This window comes from Panthera pardus, unplaced genomic scaffold (assembly GCF_024362965.1).
Source record: "Panthera pardus isolate Hobbes unplaced genomic scaffold, ASM2436296v1 HiC_scaffold_21, whole genome shotgun sequence".
In the NCBI taxonomy this organism is placed as follows: Eukaryota; Metazoa; Chordata; class Mammalia; order Carnivora; family Felidae; genus Panthera; species Panthera pardus.
In genome coordinates, this window is record NW_026526777.1 from 5,862,701 (window position 1) to 5,889,261 (window position 26,561).

The window sequence follows — 26,561 nt, forward strand, 5'->3', positions numbered from 1 at the left end:
AGACAACGATGCACCTGACCTTGACTGCCCACATGCATGTACTCCCCCATCTTTGTCCCACATTTTCCTTATATAAACCTGGACGTATTTTCAGCACTTTGGAGACCGTCTTCGAGCCGTTCCTCTGCTGTCTTCCTGGTGGTGGCCTCACTGAAATAAATTCTTTTTCTTCTTTTACCACTACTCAACTCTCTGCCTTTGGATTTTGTCAGGGGCGGGTGGCCGGATCTCGTCTGTCTGGGACTCCCAGAGCCTGCTGTTCTTGTACACCTGCACCCCAGCTACATTTTCGACAAAGAGAAAGCCAAATTCTAATTTTGCATCGGTGTATTTTTTATATTAAAATTCCTTTTTCAACTTTATTTATTTATTTTGAGAGAGAGAGACAGAGAGAGCCGGGGAGGGGCAGAGAGAAAGGGAGAGAGAATCCCAAGCAGGCTTCGCGCCATCAACCCAGAGCCCAATGTGGGGCTCGAACTCACAAACCGTGAGACCATGACCTGAGCCGAAACCGAGAGTCACGCGATTAACCTACTGAGCCCCCAGGTGTTCCTACGTTAAAATTCTTAAAAAACAAAAAACAAAACAAAACTTAAATAGACCCATTCCAATCTTAGCCGGCTTGACCACACCTAAAATTGCTTTCCCAAGATTCATTTTCCATAAGTCTTCTATACATTTTTTATCTCCATTTAAAGTTTGTCCTGTTTGTTCCTCTTTCTCATTTTGGAACAATTATTTTAATTAGGACAAGCTTACTCTCTTTTTCCCTTAACAAAAAGATCTCCGTCTCTCATACCTCTTCTTACCAAAAACACATACTACTTTGCTTGCTTAGAGACGTTTCCCTTATTATTTCTTGTAGATTTAATTACATATATTAATTAGAATTCTTAACCCTCAGAATCCTTAATTCTTAGTGAAAACTAAGAGGTAAACAATTGTGGACTGTTAGGCTAGCATTCTTTGGACTGGCAAATTTACAAACACATTTCATAATTTCTAGCATTTTCTTCCTCACTCAATGTGGCACCAACCACGTTTACTAATACACCCAGACACCTTTACTTACTCTGTAAAAGGAAGCCAAAAGTGGATAAACCTCTGTTCAGGAAGTAACGTTTCAGTATTTTATTTAGAAATGATCTAGATAGGCAACAGATACCCATCATTTAACTTATCTTAGTACGACATTAAGATTTCAAGTTACCGAAAAGATTTTGGAAAAATTTTTTTTTACATGTATTTATTTTTGAGAGACAGAGAGAGACAGAGCACAAGTGGGGGAGGGGCAGAGATAGAAGGAGACACAGAATCCGAAGCAGGCTCCAGGCTCCGAGCTGTCAGCACAGAGCCCGATGCAGGGCTCGAACTCACAAACTGTGAGATCATGACCTGAGCCGAAGTCGGACGCTTAACTGACTGAGCCACCCAGGCGCCCCTGGAAACTTTTTTTTTTAAGTTTATTTATTTATTTTGAAAGAGAGAGAGAGAGAACATGCACGGGAGGGGCAGAGAGAGAGGAAAAGAGAATCTCTAGCAGGCTCCGAAATGTCAGCGCAGAGCCCCATGTGGGGTTCAAACCCAGGAACCGTGAGATCACGATCGAACATTTAACCCACTGAGCCACCCAGGCGCCCCTAAACTTTTCCTTAATATTTGTGAAAAGTTTAAAGATTTTTCATTCGCTTAGTTTCCAAATAGCCTTTCCTTTTCTTTCTTTCTTTTTTTTTTTTCTGATAAGAATTGCTTTCCTAAACCTTACACTTCACAGAGCTAGCCCAGATAAGGGTTCCTAGAGAAGAGTGGGTAGAATTTTCTATCTTGAAAGCACAGGGAAAGAATGCAAGTTTCTTCGAGAATGACTTCCATTCCGTAAATTAGAATTCGACAATACCCACAAACCTTTTGAAATACATAGAGGAAGTTTTGGAATCAGCAAAAGGGTAGGTGGGCTTTGAATTGCTCATAGAGCTGACCTTCTGTTCTTGAAAGATTCAACAAGACAAAAAGAGCTGTTTTTAATTCCTCAGAGAATTGGGTTGCAACCTGAATGACATTTAAAGGGCTGGCCCACTAGGCCAGCTACGTTTTCTTCAATTTGCTTCTTTATGTCAGGAAAAAGATCTCAACTAATTTAGAAATCAGAAGAACCTATGTTCTAGATTTACAGTTCTTTGTTGTGGAATGTTTTTCTTCTCCTCCGAGTATGTAAAGTTTCTATCGGGAGGCGCCTGGGTGGCTCAGTGGGTTAAGCATCCGACTCTTGAGTTCAGCTCAGGTCATGATCTCACAGTTCGTGAGTTGGAGCCGTGCATGGACTCTGTGCTGACAGCAGGGATCCTGCTTGGGATTCTTCCTCGTTCTCTACCCCTGCCCCGCTCGCAGTCTCTCTGTCTCCCTCAAAATAAATGCATCATCTTTAGGAAAAAAACAAAGTTTCTACTGGGCTCTGATTATCCGCTTCAAATTTAGTCAACTTCTGATCATAGAGCTACTTAAAAAATCATTTCAAATATCTTGTCCGGTTTCAGCTAGAACAAACTGTAAATGTTCCTGCAGTATTTTTTTTTTTTATGTTTATTTATTTTGAGAGAGAGAGAGAGAGAGATAAAGAGTGAGCAGGACAGGGATAGAGAGAGAGGTAGGCAGAAAATCCCAAGCAGGTTCCCCATTGCCAGTGTGGAGCTTGACATGGGGCTCCAACTCACAAACTGTTGAGATCACGACCCGAGCCAAAATCAAGCGTTGGAAGGCTAACCAACTGATCCACCTAGGCACCCCATTGTCCCTGCAATATTAAACAATCCCATGGACCTAAGAGGCACCCCCAAAGAGGGTGCAAAAGGTATTAATCCTCCCAAGATCCAGAGCCACTCCCAAAGACAGCCAAAAGAAGGACTTAGACAATTCTCTGAGAGCTGGCAGCAGTTGGAAAGACTCCAGCTAGAGACAGGGGCAACCCATGTTTCTGTCTAGCTGTATTTTGGGGGCCTCCAACCTCACAGTTGCCACATGAAGTTCTCAGGACACAAAACAAATAAGAAGGCAGTAGATGCTCCTGAGAAAGAAAGATTTGGGAAGTAATGGATACCCCCAAACCAAAGTCACAGGAGCCTGAATTTAGAAAGGAAAAGACAATGCGAAATTGTATTTTCTTCTCTTGGCCAGGCACTACAGAGATGGAGGAGAGCTGACTCAGATAAGAATTCTCACTCTTTGGGGCTCCTGGGTAGCTCCATCAGTTGAGCATCTGGCTTTTGATTTTGGCTCAGGTCATGGTCCCAGGGTCGTGGGATCAAGCCCCTGCATCTCTCTCTAAAAAAAAAAAAAAAAAAAAAATTCTTACTCTTGGCCAGTTTTTGCCAGTTTCCCCAAGATCCCATCTGCAGATTCTAGACTGAGAGGGATCTGAAGTCGAGGGTAGCTCCATTATCTATCTGAATTTGGAAAGGTTTTCCACTAATTAAAAAAAAAAAAAAAGTTTGTTTATTTTGGCAGAGAGAGAGAGAGAATGAGAGAGAATCCCAAGGAGGTTCCGAGCTGTCTGCACAGGGTCTGACATAGGGCTCTATCCTATGAACCATGAGATCATGACCTGAGCCAAAACCAAGAGTCAGACTCTCAACTGACTAAGCCACCCAGGTGCCCCTCCACTAATTTTTTAAAAATAGCTTAAAGAATTTTTTTTTTAATGTTTACTTACTATTTTGAGAGAGAGAGAGAGAGAGAGAGGGAAAGAACGAGTGTGAGCAGGGCAGGGGCAGACAGAGAGGGAGACACAGAATCGGAAGCAGGCTCCAGGCTCCGAGCTGTCAGCACAGAGCCGGACGCGGGGCTCGAACTCACAAACCCTGAGATCATGACCTGAGCCAAAGTCAGATGCTTAACCTACTGAACCACCCAGACACCCCTAATTTTAATTTTAGTTTCCCCTCGGCTATTTAAGGGAATAACTGATAGCAATTGACTGGAGAATTCCTCTGAGGGTAGATACGGGAGGTGTCCATAAGGTCACTACCTTGTCAGGCTCGTGTTTATGGCCTTGTAGTCTTTTCAGAGTGGAAGGCAATTCAGATAAGGAACGAGTAGGGTGTGAATACGCGAGTGAAAAAGGGGAGTCATGCTAGTCTCACAGTCTTTTGTTTTAGATGCCTCTTATGTCCTTAACTTTTCATTGGCCTTTTGCAGTGAATCTCTCAACGAAGTTATTTTCGAATCTTGAAGACTTTTGGAAGCTTCTTCACGCCAATTAAAATAGGTAGCCCAGCACTTCCGTCGCCATGACCATGAACAGCGCAGGGGAGGCCTGCACGGACAGGAAGCACCCGTAAGATAAGTGCTTTAATCACTGGTTTGCCGAGAGGTTCCTCAACGGGGACGGCTCTGGGGACCCGCGCACCGACCTCTTCAAGCGCTACCAGCAATGTGTTCAGAAAGCGATAATGGAGAAGGAGCTTCCCATTGAAGAACTAGAATTCATAGATCACAGTTCTTCTTGACCTTGACGGTCACCTTAAAAATAGACTCCTTGAATCAGGAAGTAGAGGGCACTGGGTTTCGTCAGTTAAGGCTGTGAAAGTAGCCATCAGTGTGAATGAGGAGTTTAGGAGGGAGGAGGTTTCTTTCCTCCTGGATTTCCTCTCGCTTGTAAGAGGATGAACCATCACTCTTTGCTTCGAGATGATTTCTCGCATACTCTGGCATCTTGCAGGCACTCTTTGTGCTAAAACGGAATGATTTCTTGGGATTGTGGTTGCAGTGCTTGGTCTGGGATCAGCTCCGAATGTCCTTTGTATGGAAACACTGATAAACTTGTCAGGATGATGAAGATTGCCTGACCTCTTGAGTTTTGCTGCAAAGGACATTAGGTACACGGTCCTGGGGTTATGACTCATGGAAGCAATTGGTTGGATCTCTCTTGTCCCTCAGGGAGCTGATGCTCTGAAATGGGATCCCAGCACAAGTTTTAATCAGCGCTCGGGAGCACGGCTGTATTTGTACATAACTGTTAAGATCGCTGGCGGACTGGGTTGGCCAACAGGAAGACCGCTTGAACAGAGTTCCCTGCCGTAAGACGAGGGGTCAGATTTCAGGTTAAGATGTGAAAGCTTGAAAAATGTTGCAGTAAAAACCATTTCAGAGCTCACAGTGTAGCTGAGGAGTTAAGATCCTTGGAGTCACTGTGGAGGAACATCCTGCGTTGCAAAGATTTGCGGTTGCCAGCTTTCAACCCAGGCCGATTAATTAGGCCAACCTGTGTTTATCAGAAAAGTGCCCAAATGCTGCACCTGGTTAAACGGGAGAAGAGTTTGCTGTATTTGCCTTGTAAGGTCTGTAATTATGAAGATGGAATGAACTGTAACGTCTAGTTTTCAGTAAATAAATAAATAAATAAATAAATAAATTGATTAATTAAAAAATAGGTAGCTCACTCTGTTTGAATTGGAAACCATGGGGCGCCTGGGTGGCGCAGTCGGTTAAGCGTCCGACTTCAGCCAGGTCACGATCTCACGGTCCGTGAGTTTGAGCCCCGCGTCAGGCTCTGGGCTGATGGCTCAGAGCCTGGAGCCTGTTTCCGATTCTGTGTCTCCCTCTCTCTCTGTCCCTCCCCCGTTCATGCTCTGTCTCTCTCTGTCCCAAAAATAAATAAACATTGAAAAAAAAAAATTGAATTGGAAACCTTACTTTTAAGTGCACTTCTTGTTTTCTTTCTTGTTTTCTTTTTTTTTTTTTTTAATGTTTATTTATTTTTGAGAGAGAGACACACACCCAGGGGGAGCTGGGGAGGGGCGGAGAGAGAGGGAGACTCAGAATCCGAAGCAGGCTCCAGGCTCAAACCCATGAACCGCGAGATCATGACCTGAGCTGAAGTCCGATGCTTAACTGACAGAGCCACCCAGGTGCCCCTCAAGTGCACTTCTTAAATGAATGATCTTGCCTTATTAGAATGTTTCCCGGAATAGCTGTGGTCATTCTTGTGTGTTTTAGTAAGACTTTGCCATTATTTATAGATGTCTACAGCTTCTAGGACCGTGGTTCTCAGACATCAAAGACGCAGGTGTGCTGGCAGACGACAATGCTTGATTCTTTGAAAATTGAGGATCCCATTTCGTTAGCCAAGGCGTGGGTCTCTCGGAGCCAAATTAATAACCGAGGGGGATGTGCCACTGGGTTGAGGGCTGTGTAGTGTTGTCCAGCAGACATCAGTGCTTGGGAATTTTCTTGGGTTAGCAGGTGACCTAGTGTCGGTCTAAACTGTTCCATGACCAAACTTCTGCTAGCATGGGAACCTTAGATTTGGGTGGTAAGTGCTCTAATGGCTTTTAAGACCTTGACCCATGCCTACTAATTTTGTGGCTTTGGCTTCCAAGATTCTCATTAGCAATAGATCTCTTATCCTTTTTACAAAGATTATCCCCCCACCTTCACCCCCGAGAATATTTCTTTATAGTGGCAGACACTCAAATGGATTTTTTTTTAAATTTTATTTTTAAGTGATCTCTACACCCAATGGGGGACTCGAACTTACAACCCCAAGATCAAAAGTCACATGTTCTACCCACCGAGTCAGCCAGTGCCCCTCTAGTGAATTTCAGCGGTCTGCTTGTGTCTTCTTAGATTTTGATGTGCTGTCCACCAGAAAGGTCCACATTTTTGTCTCTGTTTATTTCCTTAGGTCCTCCAACTCTTTATGCTGTGGACTTGCCTTGAGGCTTTGCACGTCCCCCTAATGGCTCCCATCACACTTTTCTTTGATTGAAGAAGACCCACTATTTTCCCTTGTTGAAATAATCCTCCTTAATTCAACCAGACTTGCTGTCTCAGGCTGCCTGAGCACCGTCCCTGAGACCTATCAGCACCTCCGAAAGACACTTCCCTTGGAGATGAGGTGGACTCCAAACCCAAATATGGTGGCTCACTATGTCTCACCGTGAAAAATTCGGTCTCTCACACCCTGATTTTCCTCCTGGAAGGAGTAGAACAAACACACTTGAAGAACTCAGCGTATGAAACGGGCAGAGCTCAACTGGAAGGAAGTTTGCCGGAGATCCCAGAAAGCAGCCAAAGGGGCAGGGAATGAAAACGGCTCTGTGGAGACCTTCGCCTGCATCTAGGCACCAACCCCAGATTCTTAGTAACCGTCTTGGGCTCCCATCCTCATTGGCAAGACCGCCAAATGACAAAACTAAAACAATTAATAACGAGTTCAATGTCCTTTATTTAAGGGAAAACATTCCATGGGTTGGGGGAGTACAGGACCTCACAAGCAGTAGAGCACTCTTCCTGAGGGATTTGGGGGAACAGTGAGTTTTATAGATCATTGGAAGAGGCAACTAGGAAATGGCCTGATCAGCTGGAAGGTTGGAGATTTCCCTATAAGGCTGGCAGTTCCCTCTTTTCTAGGATATGGAAAGCTAGCCAAAGCCACGTAGATAGATTGTGATTGGTGTACATGAGGTTTCCTTGACAGGTGTTTCCTGTAAGCACAGGCTGACTTAGATTTAGATTTTGTGACGTGGGCCAGGCCACTGGCAGGGGGGCTTCCATTTTGTGAGTCTCGAGATACAAATTAACCTGATTGGTTTCTAATGATATGTTTCAAGTATTGATGTCCGATCATTGGTGTCTTGTCACCGGGGAAGAAATTCACCTGAAAATCAGATAAGGGCTGGAAATAGATTGGGGTTAGGAGCATTGAATGAAGCCAGTAGTAAAAGCCTGCAGCTGATGGGCCGAGGCTGTTGAGGTTTCTGAAAATTACGGGGGTGAGAAGAGGTGTGACGGTGTTATTTCCTTGAGTATTAAAGCTTGCTTCCTGTGAGGGCATTTGGGAAAGAGGCCCCAGGAAAGGGCCCTGAGAAGAGAATCTTATGTTCTGGGTATGAAACGGTGATGAGGATGGTGATAGCAAGAAAAGGAAACTAGCCTTCATTGGGTACTCATGATGCACCAGGCACTTGGCTAGCCCTCCAATTTTCATTTCTCTTCTAAAAGAACCTTGGATGCAGTGGTTCTCAACCCAGGGCAACTCTGCCTCTGAGAGAACATTTGTCCAAGTCTAGAGACATTTTGATTTTCACAACTAGGGTGGCCCCTGGCATCTCGCTGGTAGAGGCCAGAGGTGCTCTTAATTATTCTACAATGTATAGGACAGGCCCTCCCCGTGAGAACCGTTTGGCCCCAAATATCAAAAGTACTGAGGCTGGGAAATTCTGCTTGAAGGGTAGTCCTGATTACCTTCTTCTTCTTCTTTTTTAATGTTTATTTATTATTTTTGAGAGAGACAGTGCAAGCAGCGGAGGGGCAGAGAGTGAGAGGGAGACACAGAATCCGAAACAGGCTCCAGGCTCTGAGCTGTGAGCACAGGGCCTGATGTGGGGCTCGAACTCACGAACCGGGAGATCGTGACCTGAGCCGAAGTCGGACGCTTAACCGACTGAGCCACCCGGGTGCCCCTGATTACCTTCGTTTTTACAGATGAGCTATCTGAGGTTCTGAGAAGCTACCTAGCACTCAAAACTAGACTTATCTAGCTCCAAGGCCCGCGCTGCTTGGCCATAGTGACAGGGACAGGGATGGGAACGAGGGTGGCAAAGATAAAGAACCAGGGCACAGCTTGGTGCTCAAAAGATCCCTGTTGAAGGAACGAGCAAAAGAACGCATGTCCAAGGGGAATAAGGGGATGGGGATCATCATCCTGATTCCACCTGACACACCTCTTTGTTCTTGTTCCACCATCCAGGAGTGAGTCAGGGATTGGATAATAAAGAAAATCAAATGATGGTGGGCGCCTGGGCCTCCAAATGGAACTAGAAGTCAGAGAAGACTGACTCCACATTCTTTCCCACTGCTTTTTCTAAAGACCTGGGAACAGATAGGAGGGTCCGAGCTGAGCTTGGGTGGCCATTCCCCTCTTGCTCCCAGAGGCTGAGCCCGGCTGTGTCCCAAAAGAAGAGGAAGAAGTTGTTTCCCAGTTGCTGAAATTTCTGTGAATTTGGAATTGGGCTGAGCCAGATCCATTCTGGGAAGCTCCGAATCTTCTGGGAGGGAACGGTTGAGAGGAAAAAGGGTGGAAGGGGAGGGGCCTATGGTAAAACAACATTTCTTTTCACTTCCTCTTTGGGACTTCAGAATTGGTCTGTCCTCCCCCCGGGTGGAATCGGTCAGGCCTCGAGAGAAGTCTGGGACTGCCACGCCGGTGCTGCCAGGGCCACCGTGTGCCAGGAATTGATGCAGATCCCTTCAACCCGCCCCCTCCCTGCTGCCCGGAGTGACCGAGCCGAGTGTGTGCCCTGCCCCCCTTTGGGCGACATGCTACTGTGGACAGCTCTGCTCTTCTTGGGTGAGTCCGGGTCCCCAGAGGCAGGTGCACTTTCCTACCTCAGCTGCTGCCACCCTGGTTGGGCGGAGGTCGGGCGAGGATGAGGGGTGGCACGGGAAGCCCATCAAGGAAACGAGGAGGGTGAAGGCCCGCTGATGAAGAGCAAACTCGGACAACCCGGCTGGCCTTGGCAAACAAGAACACTGGCAGTTTTGGTGGTTGTTTTTAGTGTCTTTTGCCCAGGATCCCCGGGGCAGTCAGGTCACTGGTGCTCTGCCACTCATTACACCCGAAAAGTCCAGTGACCTAGATTTGAGTGACTAATGAGTGGCCAGCACGTTTCCCTTCCTTAGAAATTTGTGTTTCCCAGGGACCAGATCTCAGGCGGGAGGGCTAAGGCTGTCTGAGACAAGGGGTAGGGAGGAAGCAATAGCCATTCTCTGTGCCCCTGAAACCACTTCAGGCAGCAGAAGCCTCTTCTGTTCATGTGTCAGATTTCCCTGGGAAGGAGCACAAGAGGGTCTGGGTTATCCAGGGAACAGGGGCTCAGAGGACACCCAACCTGGACAATTCTGGAATCGCCCATCGTAGGACCAGAGAAACCACGCATGCCTCTTTGTACTGCACACACGCGCGGGGCTAGGTCCTGGGTCTGATCGTGGAGAAAGCCAGAGTCCTAGGCCAAGATGGAGAGCCAAAGACTGATGGTGCCGGCTGGGCAGAAGTCGGGGGAGACCAACTAGGGGAGCTCTATTGCCGGGATTGTCTCTCCAAGCTCAACTGCTAGAGTTTCCAGCCTCAAATACACCTCAGGATGGCCCCAGAACCCCGCAAGTCAGGGACTCTGACTGATAATGAAATCTGGGCATCTCTGGGAGCCCTCGGCCCTCAGTGCTGAATGATACCGGGATAGGGGGTGGAGGTGAGAAAGAGAGGGTGTTCCCTCAGGAGCAGGATAAAATGGACTGAAGGGGCAGAGCATGTCAAAAGGGCGCTGGACGGTCTCCTTTTTCACAGGGGGAAGCTCAGGCCTGGAGAGGGGCTATGCTTCTCTGCTGACAGTGCTACTGACGTGCAGGTCACCTGGTCGACACTTGATGTTTTCTCCCGTTTGCCCTTTTGCTAAGTCACCGAGGGTTTGGTCCATTTTTCCCATTCTTCCTTGGGCCACCACATTTAGGTCTTCGTCACTCGATCACTCAACTTTTAGAACGGCCTCTGACCCCACCTCGAGTCTCTTGTCTCCTCTACTCTGAATCCATGCTTTACACTGAGGCCATGACCTCTTCAAGTACGGCCACAGCTGAGTCTTGGCACTTCAGAAACGCCTCCAGTGCTGCTCTACTGAATAAAGCCTCCCTTCTTTTTTGTTCTTTGTTTTTTTAATGTGTATTTATTTTTGAGAGAGATAGAGACAGAGCACCCAGCAGGGGAGGGGCAGAGAGAGAGAGAGACACGAATCCGAAGCAGGCCCCAGTCTCTAGGCTGTCAGCACAGAGCCTGACGCGGGGCTCAAACCCACCAACGGTGAGATCATGACCTGAGCCCAAGCCGGACGCCCAACCGACTGAGCCACCCAGGCGCCCCAGTAAAGCCCCAATTCTACCCTCTTAACCATGTTCCCATTGCCCCAAGTGGATCTTCCTCTCCAGCCAGGCAATGTGTGCATTGCGTTTCCTGCAGAATTTCTACAGATTCCACAAACTGCCCTGTTGAAACATTAAATAAATGCTATGTACAGGCCCTGTTCTACGACTTGGGGATTTACCAATGAATAAGACAGACGGCCTTCCTGACCTAAAGCACGCGGTCTTTGTCTCCCTTACAATGATTCTACCGAGGGTGTGTTCCCTACCATTTGTTGAGTGTGGAATGAATAAATGGCCGATGACTTCTCTCTGCTCTTCTCATCTTTTTCTTGTTTCTCCTCTTCCCCTCCTCGTAGGCTCTACTTCTTTATCTGCTCTCCTGTCCCGCACTGTCCCTCTCGCCAGTCCCACACTGGTTTTTAGCTCTCACCTCTACGTCAAAGCTTCCAAACCCATCCCTCTTGTTTGTATCAACTACAATTGCGTGTTTCCACCTGCCGGTTGGATGCCTCCACATTGATATGCCAGCTCAGAAACAAAACATACTCAAACTCAACTTAACATCTTCGCCTTACGAATGCACACCTCCTCCTAACACATATATCTGTGCGAACGGGAGTAACTTTCTCCTAGCCATCTGCTTACATTACCACCGTCCCCGGTTCTGCCTCTTAAATTTCTCTCGTGTGTGTATCTTCTTCACTTCCCATTGTCAATACGACTGTGGCCCCTCTTATTTCCCACCTAGACTCATTCAATAAGCGATTTCCAGAGCCTTGGCCAATACAATTGATACGGCTACTGCCCTCTTTGAGCTTACATTCTCCTGGGAGATATAAACAACAAGTAAGCAAACACAGAGGCGTAAATATAAATTGGAAAGGGCCGTGAAGATGTAAACAAGATACTCTTATAAGAAAAATCCTTGTGGGGAAGAAGAGAGGGCGGCTCACTTAAACAGGATGATAGGAAAAGTATTTTCTGAGGAGGTGACCTTGAGCTGAGACTTTGAGCATAGCAAGGATCTAGCCATTGGAAGAGAAAAAGGAAGTAGGTCTAGAGAAGAGGGATGAGCTTACACAAAAGCCCCAAGTGTCAGGAATCTAAAGAGGAGCTCAGTGAGTAGGGGAAGAGGGCCTCAAGATGGGAGGGGAGAGGGGAGCAGAGCCCTTGCCCTGTGTGGCCTCATAAAGATGTACACTTTATTTCAAGAGCAAAGGAAGGCCCTTGAAGGCTTGCAAGCAGGGGAGTGATGTTATACGATCTGATACTTTTATTATTATTTTTTAATGTTTATTTATTTTTGAGAGAGAGAAAGAGAGCACGAGCAGGGGAGGGGCAGAGAGAGAGGGAGACACAGAATCCGAAGCAGGCTCCAGGCTCCGAGCTGTCTGTGGAGAGCCCAGCATGGGGCTTGAACTCATAAACTGTAAGATCATGACCTGAGCCAAAGCCAGATGCTCAACCAACTGAGCCACCCAGGCGCCCCTCTGATCTGATATTTAAAATTTTTCTTAATGTTTGTTTATTCTTGAGGGAGAGAGAGGGGGACAGAGTATGAATGGGGGAGGGGCAGGGAGAGAGGGAGACACAGAATCCGAAGCAGGCTCCAGGCTCTGAGCTGTCAGCACAGAGCCCGACGCGGGGCTCGAGCCCACGGACCGCGAGAGCATGACCTGAGCCGAAGTGGGACGCTTAACCCACTGAGCCACCCAGGCGCCCCGGATGTGATATTTTACAAATAACTCCGGCCTTTCTGTGGGAAGTGGATTGTAGGGGGACACAGGAGTGAGGAGAGGAGTTAGGAGGTGGAAAAAAGCTGGTGGTGACCTAAACCTGCACGGCAGTCACGGGCACGGAGTGAAGCCGACAGACTCCGGGCCTAAGCGGGAAGCAGAATCAACAAGATTCACTGATGTGAAAGGGGGTGGGGGGCTTGGGAGAAGGAGGGGAATAGAGGTGAGTTGCAGTTTCCAGGGTTGGCTAACTGGGTAGGTAGTGAAGACGTACAATTTCGCGGGGAAGAACGGGAGAGAGACGTTAGAGCGAACCGGCAACGGCAGAGTCCAAACTGCGGCGAACGAAACAGTGAATGGAAGGAGTAGAAACGAGGGTGGCCCACGGGGGAAAAAACATTTTTGAGAAATCTGGCTCTGAAAGGGAGCAGAGAAACGCTTTTAGAATTGCATGTGGGATCAAGCGAGAAGCTTTTTTTTTTTTTTTTTCTTTTAATGAAAGATCCTGGGATATGTTTACGTTGACGGGCCAGACCCGGATGAGAAGGAGAAATTGATGATGCAGAAGAGGGTGGGAGTAACAGAGAGAGGGAAATGCTTGCCAGGGTGACGGAGAGGACAACACAGCCTGGAGACGGACCAGGGAGAGACGCAGGGAGGCTTTGCCCAGAGAACAGGGAGAAAGGAAGTTGGACAGAGGTGCAGACTGAGCTGGGGGAAGGCGTGAGGTTTCCTACCAGCTTTTGTTTTCTGTGAATTATGGAGGAAGGAGTCGGGCTTTAGGAGAGAAGGGTTCCAAGGCAGAGGGCAGGGAAGTTTTGTCAGCGAGAAAAGATGAGTGTTACTGGGCAGCAGAGCAAATTTACTGGAGAAAATTGTCCGAGGGACGCCTGGGTGGCTCAGTTGGTTAAGCGCCCTACTTTGGCTCAGGTGGTGATCTCGCGGTTCATGGGGTTCATGGGTTCGAGCCCCGCGTCGGGCTCTGTGCCGACAGCTCAGAGCCTGGAGCCTGCTTCAATTCTGTGTCTCTGTCTCTCTGCCCCTCCCCTGCGCAGGCTCTGTCTCTGTCTCTGTCTGTCTGTCTCTCTCAAAAATAAACATTAAAAAAGAAAATTAAAAAAAAATTTTCAGAATGACAGTTCAGTGTCCTTTTGAATATGGTGACCGCAAATTTATAGAAACATCCATCTGCCTGCTTGTGTAGGTGATTTTAGTAACACACAGCTGAACCAGTAAAGACAGGGACAATACAGAGACAGCCAAGGGTAAGGAAGTTAAGGGGATTTGCATAGGGGGCCTTTTTTTTTTTTTTTTTTTTTTTGAGGGGATGCTTTGTAATGATGAATCATCAGATCTAAACTCCAGGCTGATCTTTGCTTTTCTCTCTTACAGGTCCAGTCCTTGGGACACCTGGTAAGTGCTCCCCCCACATCCTCTCCCTCCCCCAGCCACCTTCTTCCTCTACTCCCAGCACCCCATCTGGAGGTGCCCTGAATGCACCAGTAACCCCATACTGAAGTGGAGTCTCCCGGAAGATGCCCCGCCCCCTCCCCTCCTTTCTCTTTCCCCTTCTCCCAGGGAAGCAGGGGAGCCTTGGGGGCATAGGTGGCTTCAGCCCTTCCGGTTCCCTGCTGGTGAGCTGTAACTCGTCGTCGTCTCTCTCGCACCTTCCTCTCCCCAAGTAAAATCAAGAGCCCGGACAATTTTAGTTTCAGCTGCATACAAAATCCCATCATCTGCCTGGGATGTCTCCGCGTGTTGATAAATTTTCCACTTTGGGTGTATCTGAGGGCTTCAGGGCCTGTTTCCCTGGAGAGAAATAGGAGGAGAGACCCCTGGGTGCAGCTTGCTGAAGCAAACTCTGCAGGGCCTTCTTTCTCTCTGCCACTAAGCTCCCCAGGTCCCAGGCCCCCCAGGGGGTGAGGCGGAGGTTCTCCCTGGGGCACTGAACCCAGGATCCCTAGACTGCCCCCCCCCACCCCAGCCTTTCTCTCTCTTTCTTTATCCATTTGAGGCCACAGATCCTCCACTGAACCTGGGTGAGGATAGGTCTAGTCTAAGGGATAAAGATTGACATCAGGTCCGAACGGAAACCTGATGTCTGCCTCATGCCTGACACTTTCACCAGATGCTCCCACGGTCTTCATCCAGCTCTGCAGAGACTTTATCCACAGTGTTCACATGCCTCAGGTTACAGGGGAGGAAAGTGAGTTCCAAAAGGGCATGTATGTGGAGTGTGTGTGTGTGTGTGTGTGTGTGAAAGAGAGAGAGAGAGAGAGGAAGGAAGGAAGGAAGGAAGGAAGGAAGGAACAAAGAAACAAGGAAGAGAAAGAAAGAGAAGAAAGAAAGAGAGGAAAGAAAGAAAGAGAGGAAAGAGAGGAAAGAAAGAAAGAAAGAAAAAAGAAGGAAAGAAAGAGAGGAAAGAAAGAGAGGGAAAAAAAGAAAGAAAGAGAGAAAGAAACAAAAGAAGGAAAGAAAGGAAAGAAAGAAAGGAAAGAAAGAAAGAAAAGAAAGAGGAAAGAAAGAAAGAAGAAAGAGAGGAAAGGAAGAAAGAAAGAAAGAGAGGAAAGAAAGAAAGAAAGAAAGAAAAGAAAGAGGAAAGAAAGAAGAGAGGAAAGGAAGAAAGAAAGAGAGGAAAGAAAGAGGAAAGAAAGAAAGAAAGAAAGAAAGAAAGAAAGAAAGAAAAGAAAGAAAGAAAAGAGGAAAGAAAGAAAGAAGAAAGAGAGGAAAGAAAGAAAGAAAGAAAGAAAAGAAAGAGGAAAGAAAGAAAGAAAGAAAGACCTGCTTTGGATGGCCCCCGGTGAGATACACTTCCAGAATGTTTGCCTTGCCCCTTCTCCCTTTCTCTTACCTCTGCCCTATCTTTCTGAGGAACGGCGACACTCTCTGAGGGGACCTGGCTTCCCAAGGGCCCCTGCGGTGGGGTGTACGAGTAAAAGGAGCTGCCTACATTTGCAGAACGGTTCTGGGCCGGGTTCCACGCTTGATGTCCCCAGCGGGACCTCAGGTGCTTGAAATTCGGGGCCCGCTTAGGCTCTTGGGGCCCCTTTTCCTCATGCTTCCCCTTCTCTCTGCCCCGGAGCAGGTCTCCCGAAGGCTGTGGTGGACCTGGAGCCCCCGTGGATCCTCGTGCTCCGGGAGGACAATGTGACTCTGAAGTGCCAGGGGGCCCACACAGCCGGGGACCACTCCATCCGGTGGTTCCATAATGGGAGCTCCATCCCCACGCAGGTCCGGCCCAACTACAGCTTTAAGGCCACCGAGAAGGATAGAGGGGAGTACGCGTGCCAGACGGACCAGACCAGCCTCAGTGACCCCGTGTATCTGGATGTGTTTTCCGGTCAGTGGAGGAAGGCCCCGGGGACGGTCCGGGAGGGCAAGGAGAGACGGAATCTGCTTACAGAGGTTTTTTTAGGGAAGCGAGGTGGCCTGTTTACCGGGAAGCATCGCCGTGAGCTGTTTGAAGTTGTTTTCTCCACTTGTTTCCCTTTTCACCCACCCCCTTTGCTCGGTGTGTGTTCCTAAGAGATTCCTGATTGAGCGAGAACCTTACGAGGGCTACAAACAAGCAGCCCCGGGGTGTGAGAGAAGCAGAAGGAAATTCTGACTGCATAGAAACCCATTTTTGTAGCAGTCACGGAGCGCAGACGGACCACAGCTGGGTCCCTGGCCTGGACGTTACCAGCTACGGTCTGCCCTGGGGCCTGTTTCCTCATCTGCTCCTGGGGGCTAATTATGCCTCCTTCCCCGGGTCCTGGTGGTACCAGCATTTCCCTGCCCCCTGCCCTCCAGGCAACTTGACCTGAAAATTGTGTTTTAACTATCTTTGCATTTCCAGCCCCTGACAAGGGCAGGCCTTAAAGGATGTTTGCTAAACAGAGGACCGTTTATACAAAGCTCCGGGCAAAACAGTAGTTTCTCCCTGAAGAAAAGCCACCAGGCAATTGAGATGCACACCGTCCCTGTTACTCTTCCTGTCGTCCCTTTCCCTCACCTGATTCCCGAATTTTCCTCAAAAGCACGGGGCCTGCTGCCCACCCCACCCCCACGGCCCACTCTCAGCCCAGCAGGAAGTGACAGGCCTGGAGGGAAAGCTCTGAGGACCGGCAGGGCCTTGACCTGTGTGTCCCTGTCCCTCCAGGAAGGGAAGGAGGTGAGACAATCCCCCTCAACCAAGCCCCCCCAGCCCCTCCCCCCCCCAGTGCGTCCGCAGCCAGCCATTGGAGCAGGGAGGGGCTGTGTGCGCCTTCTCTGCGAGGCTTCCAGAAGATTGCAGAGGACTTTCGTTCCCAGATTGACAGAAAGGCCCTTGGATTACCCGAAGAACATATGGGGGCCGCGAACACGAAACTGGGCCCTGCCCTCAAGATCTGCCCCAAGACCCATGTGCTCAAGGAGACCTCAGGTGGCCCGCTCGCAACCCAGCCTGAGGCGGACACTCCCCAGTATTCAGGTCCAAACCTGGTACGAGCACAGACTTTGCAGGGAAGGAAGGGCCAGTCACCTAGACAGGGAAGAGATGTGCAGGAATCGGTTGCTGGGGCCACGTGGCAGCAGCTTTGGCTTTTTCTCTGGGCTCTACTTTATTATTATTACTTTTTTAAGTTTATTTATTTTGAGGGAGAGAGAGAGAAACAGAGCACGTGAGCAGGAGAGGGGCAGAGAGAGACGTAGTAGGGAGAGAATCCCAAGCCGGTTCTGAGCTGTCAGCGCAGAACCCGACTCGACGCGGGGCAGGATCCCACAAACCGTGAGACCGTGACCTGAGCTGAAACCAAGAATCGGATGCTCCACAGACTGAGCCACCCGGGCGCCCCTCTACTTTAGTTTTTAAAAGCTTGACAGTCTCAGCATTCCTGCCTACCCTCGTCCCATCTTCTGAAAGAGGCAGTCAGTCCAGGGGACCAGGGCCGCCTGGCCTCACCCCGGAGTGCAGTGTCCAGCCAGGGTCCCGGTTCTCCGAGAGGAGGAATCTGCAGAAGGGAAAGGGGAGGAAGTGGGTGGAACGCGTCTCCCCAGCAGGAGGGGTAGGCTTTTCTAGCCGGTGGGACCCAAGTAGCAGGATTTGGTGTCATCCTCTGTGCCCAGATTTCCCGCTGTAGCTGGGGCACCCCCTGGGTACTGAGTATCTCTTCCTGTAACCGCGGCAGGGTCACCAGCCAGTGTAGAGACTTGGTTGGCCTCATTCTGGTTGGGGCCGGCCCGCGCCTGGCTGTTGTCACTCTTCCCGCCCCCTCCACCCCCCTCCACCCCTACCTCCCTCTAATTCTGCTCTCTTCTTCCACCTCTCTTTCCAACTCGTGCTCAGCTCTGTCCTCCGGCTTTAGAGAAAAGGAGTGGGGTGGCTGGTGGCTCAGTTGGTTGAGCATCCGACTTCGGCTCAGGTCATGATCTTCGTGGGTTCAAGCCCCGCGTCAGCCTGGAGCTGACAGCTGGAGCCTGGAGCCTGCTTGGGATTCTGTGTCTCCGTCTCTCTCTGCCCCTCCCCTGCTCATGCTCTGTCTCTGTCTCTCTTTCTCTCTCTCCCTCGCAAAAATAAAAATTAAAGAAAGAAAGGAAAAGAAAAGAAAAGAAAAGAAAAGAAAAGAAAAGAAAAGAAAAGAAAAGAAAAGGAGTACCTGGGCTGAGGTCAGGAGTACAAATATCCCTCATAGGCTCTGTTCCCTATACAACAAAATTACTAAATATTTTTTTCTTCCTCGGTAAAAGGATGAAAATTGGGGGGGAAGGGGTACGCAGCAGGCTAGTGCCCCGCCCATGACAATGCTGCCTTCAGGCAAAGACCCCGCTGAAGTAAAACTCCACGTTACCAACATACGCCAAATAAACTAATATTTCTTTCATGTCCATGATTTCATACTCTCCCAGAAGATGCGTGTCGCTGCCGTGTCCCCTCACATGTTACCTCCTAGGTCAGACTGGATCTCTCCCATCGCTCCCCCAAGGAAGGGACCGCATCCTGGGGTCTTTTTTTTGGTGTTTTGTTTTTTCTTTTTTTAATGTTTATTTTGAGAGAGAGAGACAGAGCATGAGCAGGAAAGGGGCAGAGAGAGAGGGAGACACAGACTCTGAAACAGGCTCCAGGCTCTGAGCTGTCAGCACAGAGCCTGACGCGGGGCTCGAACTCACAGACTGTGGGATCATGACCTGAGCCGCAGTCGACAGCTTACCTGACTGAGCCACCCAGGCGCCCCCCCCTTTTTGGGTGCGGTCTCTTGTATCCTTCTCACAAGGGCCTCCTGGGCAGGACGGGGCTGTAGCTGCCCTCTCTCAGGACAGGAAAGAGAAGACGGGCGTAACCTGAACACCTACTACGTGCCAGAAACTATTGTAGATGCGTGGTATTACGTCATCCATTTTCACAGCTGAGGAATCTAGAAGAGGCCCAAGATTGCCGAGCTCCCAAATGATGGAGCCAGCTTTGGAGACCAGGGCCGCTGGATTGCGATCTCAAGCTCTTCCCTCCACACACTGTGTCCCACCAGTAAGGACAGGGTGGGTCTCAGAGTTGAGTCAAGACCTGCTGGGTCCTGGGGTCCCTTTGTGTCTTTCAGATTGGCTGGTGCTCCAGACCCCTAGCCTGGTGTTCCAGAAGGGGGAGCCCATCGTGCTGAGGTGCCACAGCTGGAGGAACAAGCCTCTGTACAAGATCACGTTCTTCCAGAATGGAAAATCCAAGCAGTTTTCCCCCATGAATTCCACCTTCTCCATCCCACGGGCAAACCTCAGTCACAGCGGCGAGTACCATTGCACGGGACTGATAGGGAGGAGTCTGCAGGCGTCACAGCCCGTGGCCATCACCGTCCAAGGTGGGAGCCCCATCAGGATGGAGAGAGGACTGGGGGCTGGACAGTTATGGCCGAGGTCCTACGGGCCTCCTCGGAGGCCTGAGAAATGCCACAGCCGAAGCAGTTGGGCGCTGAGGCAAAGGGGGGAGGCACGGGGCGGGGGGGCTTGATAAATATTGGCCAAGGGGCAGCAGTAGGGGCTACGGTTCAGAGCCCCCAGCCTCAGGTCCCAGCTGAAAAGGCTGGGTGCCGCTGAAAATGCAGGCGCCTACTAAGGACAGCAATGGCACAGAGCTCCCTCATTGGTGCAGAGGTTCCTTGAGCTCCTGGACGTCCCCAAGAACTGAGGGTTTCGGTTCTTCTTAGTTCTCGTGCCATGTACATTGGCTTGCTCCCCAAGGCACGGCGTGTCCCCGACAGTTCAAGGTCTTGCTGGGTCCAGTGGTGGTGCTTCCCACCAAGGAAGGCTTCAGGCCCCCCTCCCTTCTCTCCCTGAAGCTGACAGGAGCCCTTCCCTCTGCCCCCACACAGGCCCTCGAGTGCCTCTAGGAGGCACCTGGTGTGGGGGAGGCACACATCCAGCCACAGCAACCCCATTCAGGGGAGGTGGGGGAGGAAGTGAGTGTAGCATCTGCAAGGGACCCAGACACAAAGCAGCTCCCAGGGAGAAGCCCTGAGCACTGTGGGAGGTGGGAGAGTACTGCCTGTCCTGAAGTCTCTCCTCTTCAGGGTCCAGTTGGAGCGACTCCTCAGTGACGGTGATGATTGCGGTCGCGGTCGCTGGCATTGCTGCCGTGGCCATCCTTGCTGCCGTTGTGGCCTGGTTCCGCCACAGGCAAAAGCAGACTTCAGGTTTGTGGCTTCTCTTGGTTCCTCTTGTTATCAGTTCCTACTTGGCCAACGCCCTAACCCCAAACATTTCCAGAACCCTTCTCTTGGGGCTAAGAGAATCTTTGTAATTCGGACATAGCCCCTTGTTTTGTTTTGTTTTTGTTTTTAGTTTATTTATTTATTTTGAGAGAGAGGGAGAGGAAGAGAGAGAGAGAGGGGGGCAGAGAGAGAGGGAGAGAGAGGATCCCAAGCAGGCTCCTTGCTGTCAGTGCAGAGCCCAGTGCGGAGCTCGATCCCACGAACCGTGAGATCATGATGTGCGCTGAAATCAAGAGTCAGGTGCTTAACCTCCTGAGCCACCCAGGTGCCCCCACAACCCACGTTTTATTCATTCATTCATTCATTCATTCATTCATTCAACAAGGCTCGAACGAACTTGTGTACGTGCACAGCGCCGTGCTAGGCAGGGGAGGCTAAGTCCGAGCTCCGCTCTCAAGGAGCTCACCGTGCAGGGGCAACGACAGATGTGGGAACAGCAGAAGTACAAGCGAATCGTTACAACTGGGTGGGATGACAGCAATGGTAGAGAGTTGCAAAGGCTATGGGTTCAGAGGACACGAGAGCCCACACGAGGCAGCACGCGGTGAGCCATCAGAGAAGCTTTTTCGCGACGCGGTGGCACATGTAGTGACCCACGCGCACGTGGTGGGGCCAGACCACCCGAGTTTAGATCTTGGCTCCACGGCTCCCCCGCTTTGTGGGCTTGGGTGAGTTATTCCCCACCTCTGGGCCCCCGTGTCTTCATCTGGAAAGTGAGGACGCTAATCGAACCCACCTCGCAGGATTGGAGGAGGATAAACGAGGCTGAGCTCTCACGACGGTGCCGAGTACCTAGCAAACAGCACGCAAGTAAGAGCCGTTGTCATTATGGAGGAGGCCGTACGTGAGGGGAGCAGTTAGCCAGGCCAAGTGGGCCGGAAGAGCATTCTAGACATGGAAATGGGGAACACTGCAGCTGGGCTGGGACTTGAGGGAAGGGCAAGGAGGGCGCTGGAGGCAGTTGGAGGCACTGAGGCCATGAATTGCAAGGCACGAAGGAAGGAGGCCTGAGTCAGGCAGGCAAATGGACGAGGGCCGGGTCACGCAGACCGCGGAGGCCACATTAAAGAACGAAACTGTGTTCCAAAGAGGATGGCAAGACCACAGGAGGGAAGTAGCCGTAACTCCTCGCTCACTTCCCCTCAGCACCACCCAGCACAGTTTGCCAGGCAGCCTTCCGTTCACTGATGGGCGCGCTGAAGATTCTGGGCCCTTGGAAACCAGTTCCTTCCCGCTTAGCACTAACGCAAAGGAGCTGAGAGAGGAGGGCAGGTGCCATAGAGATCTAATAGGCAAATCGTTGCTGTTCATCACGTGGAAAAGCCGGCTTGCTGGAGAGGAAGTCGGAAGACACCCAGGGGAGGAAGGCAGAAAATGACTCAGAGCCATTGAGAGGAGGAAAGACTGTTACTAACACCTCGCAAAGCACTTTGCAAGCCTGCACCTCAGCCACTGATGGCAAGCAAATGCGGAGATGCGGAGAGAGACACTGACTGGGAGAAAGTAGTGCTTTTTTAAAAGGCAGAACGAGCCTGAGAAAGATGCCTCGGAGGGGCCTTTCTGGCGGTCCCAGGAGACGCCACGGTTAACCCAAGCGCCCAACCTGTCTCTCTGGACCAGGCCCTTTTACAGGCAGGGCCTGGGCAGGAGAGCCAGGGCGTGGGGAGGAGTCTCTGTGGGGGAGGGGTCTGTGTTGGTTCTAATCCATTCCTGCCCTGGGTCCTTGTCCCAGGACTCAGGCCCCAGCCCACAGTCCTACTAACCTTCTATGTGCACCCCCCCCCCTCCCCCCTGGCTCTCCTAGGATACCCTGAGCACAGGGAAATGGGAGAGACCCTCCCTGAGGAACCAGGTGAGTGCAGCTCCCCGCCTGGGGGCCTGAGGTGCCCTGCCTGGGGCTGCCAGGTGGATTGGAGTCAGCAGGAAGCGGCTTGTGTGAGTTCAGCTGGGAGCGCAGGAGAGGGAGGGGGCAGCGGGAGGAGGACAGGGGCTCAAATCGCTTGGTCAGTTCTGAGACTAACTCCTGGGCCTCAAGAGGACCTCACGGGGGATGAGGGGCAGAAGACCACCTGTCCCAGATAGAGAGGGGAGGGCCGTGTCCGAATTTCGGAGCCGGGAACGCTGGGAACGTTTCCAGAGCAGGAAATAAGAGATATCTGGGCCTCTCTGTGGGGGTTGGCCAAGCTGGCACGGGACAGAGGTTAGAAGTGGTAAGACTGAGACAAACAGGATTGAGAGGAAAGGAGGGGGAGGCCTAGGGAATACTCCCAGGACATGGTGAGGAGTCTCTGGGAGTGATGGGGTAAGGGTGGGGCATCAGGAGGAGATCTGGGCTTGAGGAAGTTCTAGAGGACTGGGTGCATTCACCAGTGAGCTTCACCTGTGGGCAAAGCTTGGTTCTGATGGCCACTTGAGTAAGTTTATTAAACATGGATGTGGTCCTAGCTCTGTCATCATCATCATCAGGTGGAATCTTGAATGTTCCCCACCATGGGGGTGCAGGGACCTCCCTGAGGACAGGAGTGGAGTGGCCTGGATGACCTCGAAGCCCTTCCAGGCCTGACACTCTGAGAGTCAGTGGCCATTCAACCCCCGGCTGAGGTAGGAACAGGAGTATTCGAGGCGACCTCCTGACTGTAGTTTAGCTGGAGCATGAGGGAACCCAAGACATTCTCAAGGGGCTCCCCAGCAGCAGCAAGAGAAGAACAGGAGGCCCTCGAGGACTCTGGGTCAGACGGCAGGAGTGTGACTCAGAAAAGAACCAACAGATTCGAGAGCTTGAGCAAAATGGCGTTCGTCCCGCTGTGCTTTGAGCAAGGCCCTTGCGTTCTTGGCCAGGTCACGCGGGGACGCGGGGCCTGAGCCCACACCAGGCCAAAGCAGATGTAGAATAAAGCCCCAGCACAACTGGGACAGCCACCTGGAGGTCTGGCTCCGTCCATACCGGCATAAATATATTCCACAAGTATTTATTTCACAGCCAGGCACTGGGGCTGGTTGTTTCCCATCAGCTGGCGAGGTTGCGGGGATTATTGAGAAATGTATTGGAAGGAGAATTGGGGAAGAGGTTTGCCCCAGAATTTGCAGCATGGCGAACAGAGACTCTTTGTGTTCAGAGGGCGAGTGGAGACACTAAACGTATTGTCCCAGACCCTCCAGCCCCTTCCTGAGGAATGCTGCTTCGCAGATACTGAGGCTACTTCCCGCCCTGGCGAAGTGAGCTTTTTGGCAAAACACATGTGGGAATTTGGTGTGTTTTAGCGATTTACCAGGGAGCCGACTGGCCTGATTTGCTTGCTTCCCTCTTTCCCTCCCTCGCTTTCACCGTTGCGCTTTCTTTCCCTTTAACGTCAGGGAGCATCACCTTCTTCTGAGAGTTCCCAGCAAGATGCAGGGCATCTGGCCAATGCCCAGACGCCCCCCCAACCCCCCCCCCCCCCCGGTCTCCTGGGGTTGGCAAAAATCTGGACTTGACTTCCCTGTGATACTGAACAGCTCCCAGCTCTTCCCCGGTTCTCAGATCCCCCAAGCTGGCCAGTTTGCCTCTAGAAAAAGTCAGCCACTCTCTGAAACGCACGCGGCACAGACTGCCTCCTTCTGCCAGCTTGGCCAGGGTGGGGAGCCTGGGTGGTGAGCGAAGCTCTTGGCCTACAGGTCCTTCTTGCAGGTCTGGTTCGGGCTTTGTCTTTGCAGCCTCTGCGGCAGTGTGGTAGGTCCTCTTCTGCAACAGTGCCCTGGCTGATCTCTGTTCTTGTTGCCCACAGCCAATCTCACGGATGCTGAAGATGCCGCCAAAGTTGAGGTGAGCTGTCCCAGCCGTCTCCTTCTCCCCCCTCTTCTGCTGCCTCCATCCCTGTGACTCTCCTTTCTGCTTTCTCTAGGCTGAGAATGCCATCACCTATTCACTTCTCTTGCACCCGGAAGCCATAGAGGAAGAAGCAGAGGAGCCGGATTACCAGAACCACATTTAATCTCCGTTGTCTTGCCTGAGACCGGGGGAGGAGAATCAGAGGGGCCAGAATCGGAGAATCAGAATTCTTGCCTGGCCTGAACTCCCCTTGGGGAGGACAAGAGGCTGCTGCGGTTCCAAAGAAGGAGAAGGACTCTTCCAGAGCGACCTGTGTGAATCCTGAAGCTCCCTGTCCTCAAAGATAATACGGCCCCAGATAACTGACTGTAGTGAGTCCTTCTGCGTCTCTGTCCTTCTCACCATCGAGACTCTTCTGCATACACCCACACGGCAGATAAAAAATTACATTTATTAAGAGATTGTAGCAACATGGGAAATATTTATGTCACAGGCACATGAGAAACATTACGGGAGTATGTACAATTTCAGAAATGATGAAACAGACTAACATTGGCCAACACATTAAAAGTGGTTGTTTCAGGGTCATGGCGTTAATTATGGGTGCTTTCCATTTTCCTTCCTTATTTTTCTACACGGACCGTGTGTTCCTTTTATAATAAAATACTATAAAAACAACTTTCCCTTTCCCTTTTAAAGGCCGTATTGGTTGGAGTGTAGACAGGTCTATTTCTTTCCAGCGATATAAATCTTGGGCAGGTGGTGATGGGAAGGAGGTGGAGGAGAGGGAAGATTTGGAGTATAGGGTGAGTGTCCCACTTAAAACTGACTACTCTTGGGGCACCTGGGTGGCTCAGTCGGTTGAGCGTCCGACTTCGGCTCAGTTCATGATCTCACGGCTCGTGAGTTCGAGCCCCGAGTCGGGCTCTGTGCTGACAGCTCGGAGCCTGGAACCTGCTTCTGATTCTGTGTCTCCCTCTCTGCCCCTAACCCACTTGCATTCTGTCTCTGTCTCTCTCAAAAATAAATAAACATTAAAAAAAATTAAAAAAAAAAACTGACTACTCTCAGCAAACACATCTTCTGGTTTCCATGTCTTCTTTCTTTTCCTCTGATGGCAAAGAAAACAATCGCTTTGTTTTGTAACACTTGTTCTCAGGAAGCCAAGCTTCAGATGAATCCTCAGGAGAGATTGCTGACTTCCTGTTGCTGAGGTCCTCCTATATTTACCAGCAGGACATGACCCTCTCAGAGAAGCCATCCTGGCAGGTTCGAAACACGACCGACAGCTCCCCTGAGGGTTTGGTGGGTGCCCTTGGAGCGGCCTCATTTTCCTGGGACGCTAACACAGCCTCCTTGAACAGCATCCTTGCATTTGGGATTTAGCAGCTTCCTTCTCGGTATAGTTTCCATATCTTTCTAGGATACATTTCATAGTCCCACAATCAGATTTCACATGCACATAGTGTTATAATAATAAGGAATAGTAATGCAATAACCTAATTACTAGGTTATTGAGGGCTTACTTTATGCCAGACTAGGTGCTTTAGAATTAGAGAGTTTCAGAGTGTTAGCCATTCACATTTCTTCTTCCTGTTCACATGCTCATTTTTATGGGAATAATGTATATCTATTTATAAATTTCCTGGTAGCAACTTATTTCCAAAAGGAAATCAAGATCTCTAGGTAAATTATTTTACTACACTAATATTCTTTGCATAAAATTAAAATACAGGTAAGCAAAAGAGATCATTAAAATCACCTATACGCCTAGTAACTGGAAACAGTCAATGCCGACATTCAAAGGGTGCCAATCCGTGTTCCCATCTGTAGCAAGAGGTATATGTATTTTAAAAATCGGATCACATCGTATTTTCACGTGTGCATAAGTGCACATAGACAGAAATTCATGCTCACTCTAAGTACGTAGCGCAAATAATACAGGAATATATCAGGTAAAAGCAAATGCTCCCTTTAACCATCCCCATATTGTTCCCCTTTCTGTGGGTAACTGCTCTTGAACATGTGTGTATTTCTGAATTGTTTGGTATGCATCTAACACATATTTACGGTCTTTTTAAGACCAGAAGTGGGACCATATTTTACAAATGCTTATGCAGCTGGTTTATTTCGATTGACCGCATATTACGGAGTTCTTTCCATGGAACTTTTTTCTTTTTAAGGATTATATAGTGTTCCACAGTGCAAGTACTATACCACATTTTGTTTAGCCAACACTTTAAATGTTACCAATTTTTCATTGTTACATACAATGCTGCAATAAACAATGCTTTGGGCGGGGGATATTTTTGACTGCACGTGTGACTGTTTCTGAAAGATAAAGTCCAAAATGTAGCATCATTGGCTCAAAGATACTTTCATATT

The 26,561-nt window shown here is 49.9% G+C and overlaps 1 protein-coding gene across 4 annotated transcripts; it reads left to right on the forward strand.

Moving 5' to 3' along the window:
* Positions 1-9,109: 9,109 nt before the first annotated feature.
* FCGR2B (Fc gamma receptor IIb) lies at positions 9,110-24,854 on the forward strand. 4 transcript variants are annotated; one of them, XM_019465784.2, is made up of 8 exons: positions 9,113-9,346; positions 14,043-14,063; positions 15,736-15,990; positions 19,205-19,459; positions 20,168-20,290; positions 22,173-22,303; positions 24,133-24,170; positions 24,250-24,854. In XM_019465784.2, exons 1-8 carry the CDS (start codon positions 9,235-9,237, stop codon positions 24,296-24,298), a joined length of 984 nt encoding a protein of 327 aa, XP_019321329.1. In that variant the 5' UTR covers positions 9,113-9,234; the 3' UTR covers positions 24,299-24,854. The 4 variants fall into 4 exon arrangements, with proteins under 4 accessions (XP_053764910.1, XP_019321329.1, XP_019321330.1 ...); XM_019465785.2 differs by having other exon boundaries at positions 9,114-9,346; positions 22,173-22,220; XM_019465786.2 differs by lacking the exon at positions 22,173-22,303 and having other exon boundaries at positions 9,115-9,346.
* Positions 24,855-26,561: the final 1,707 nt, after the last annotated feature.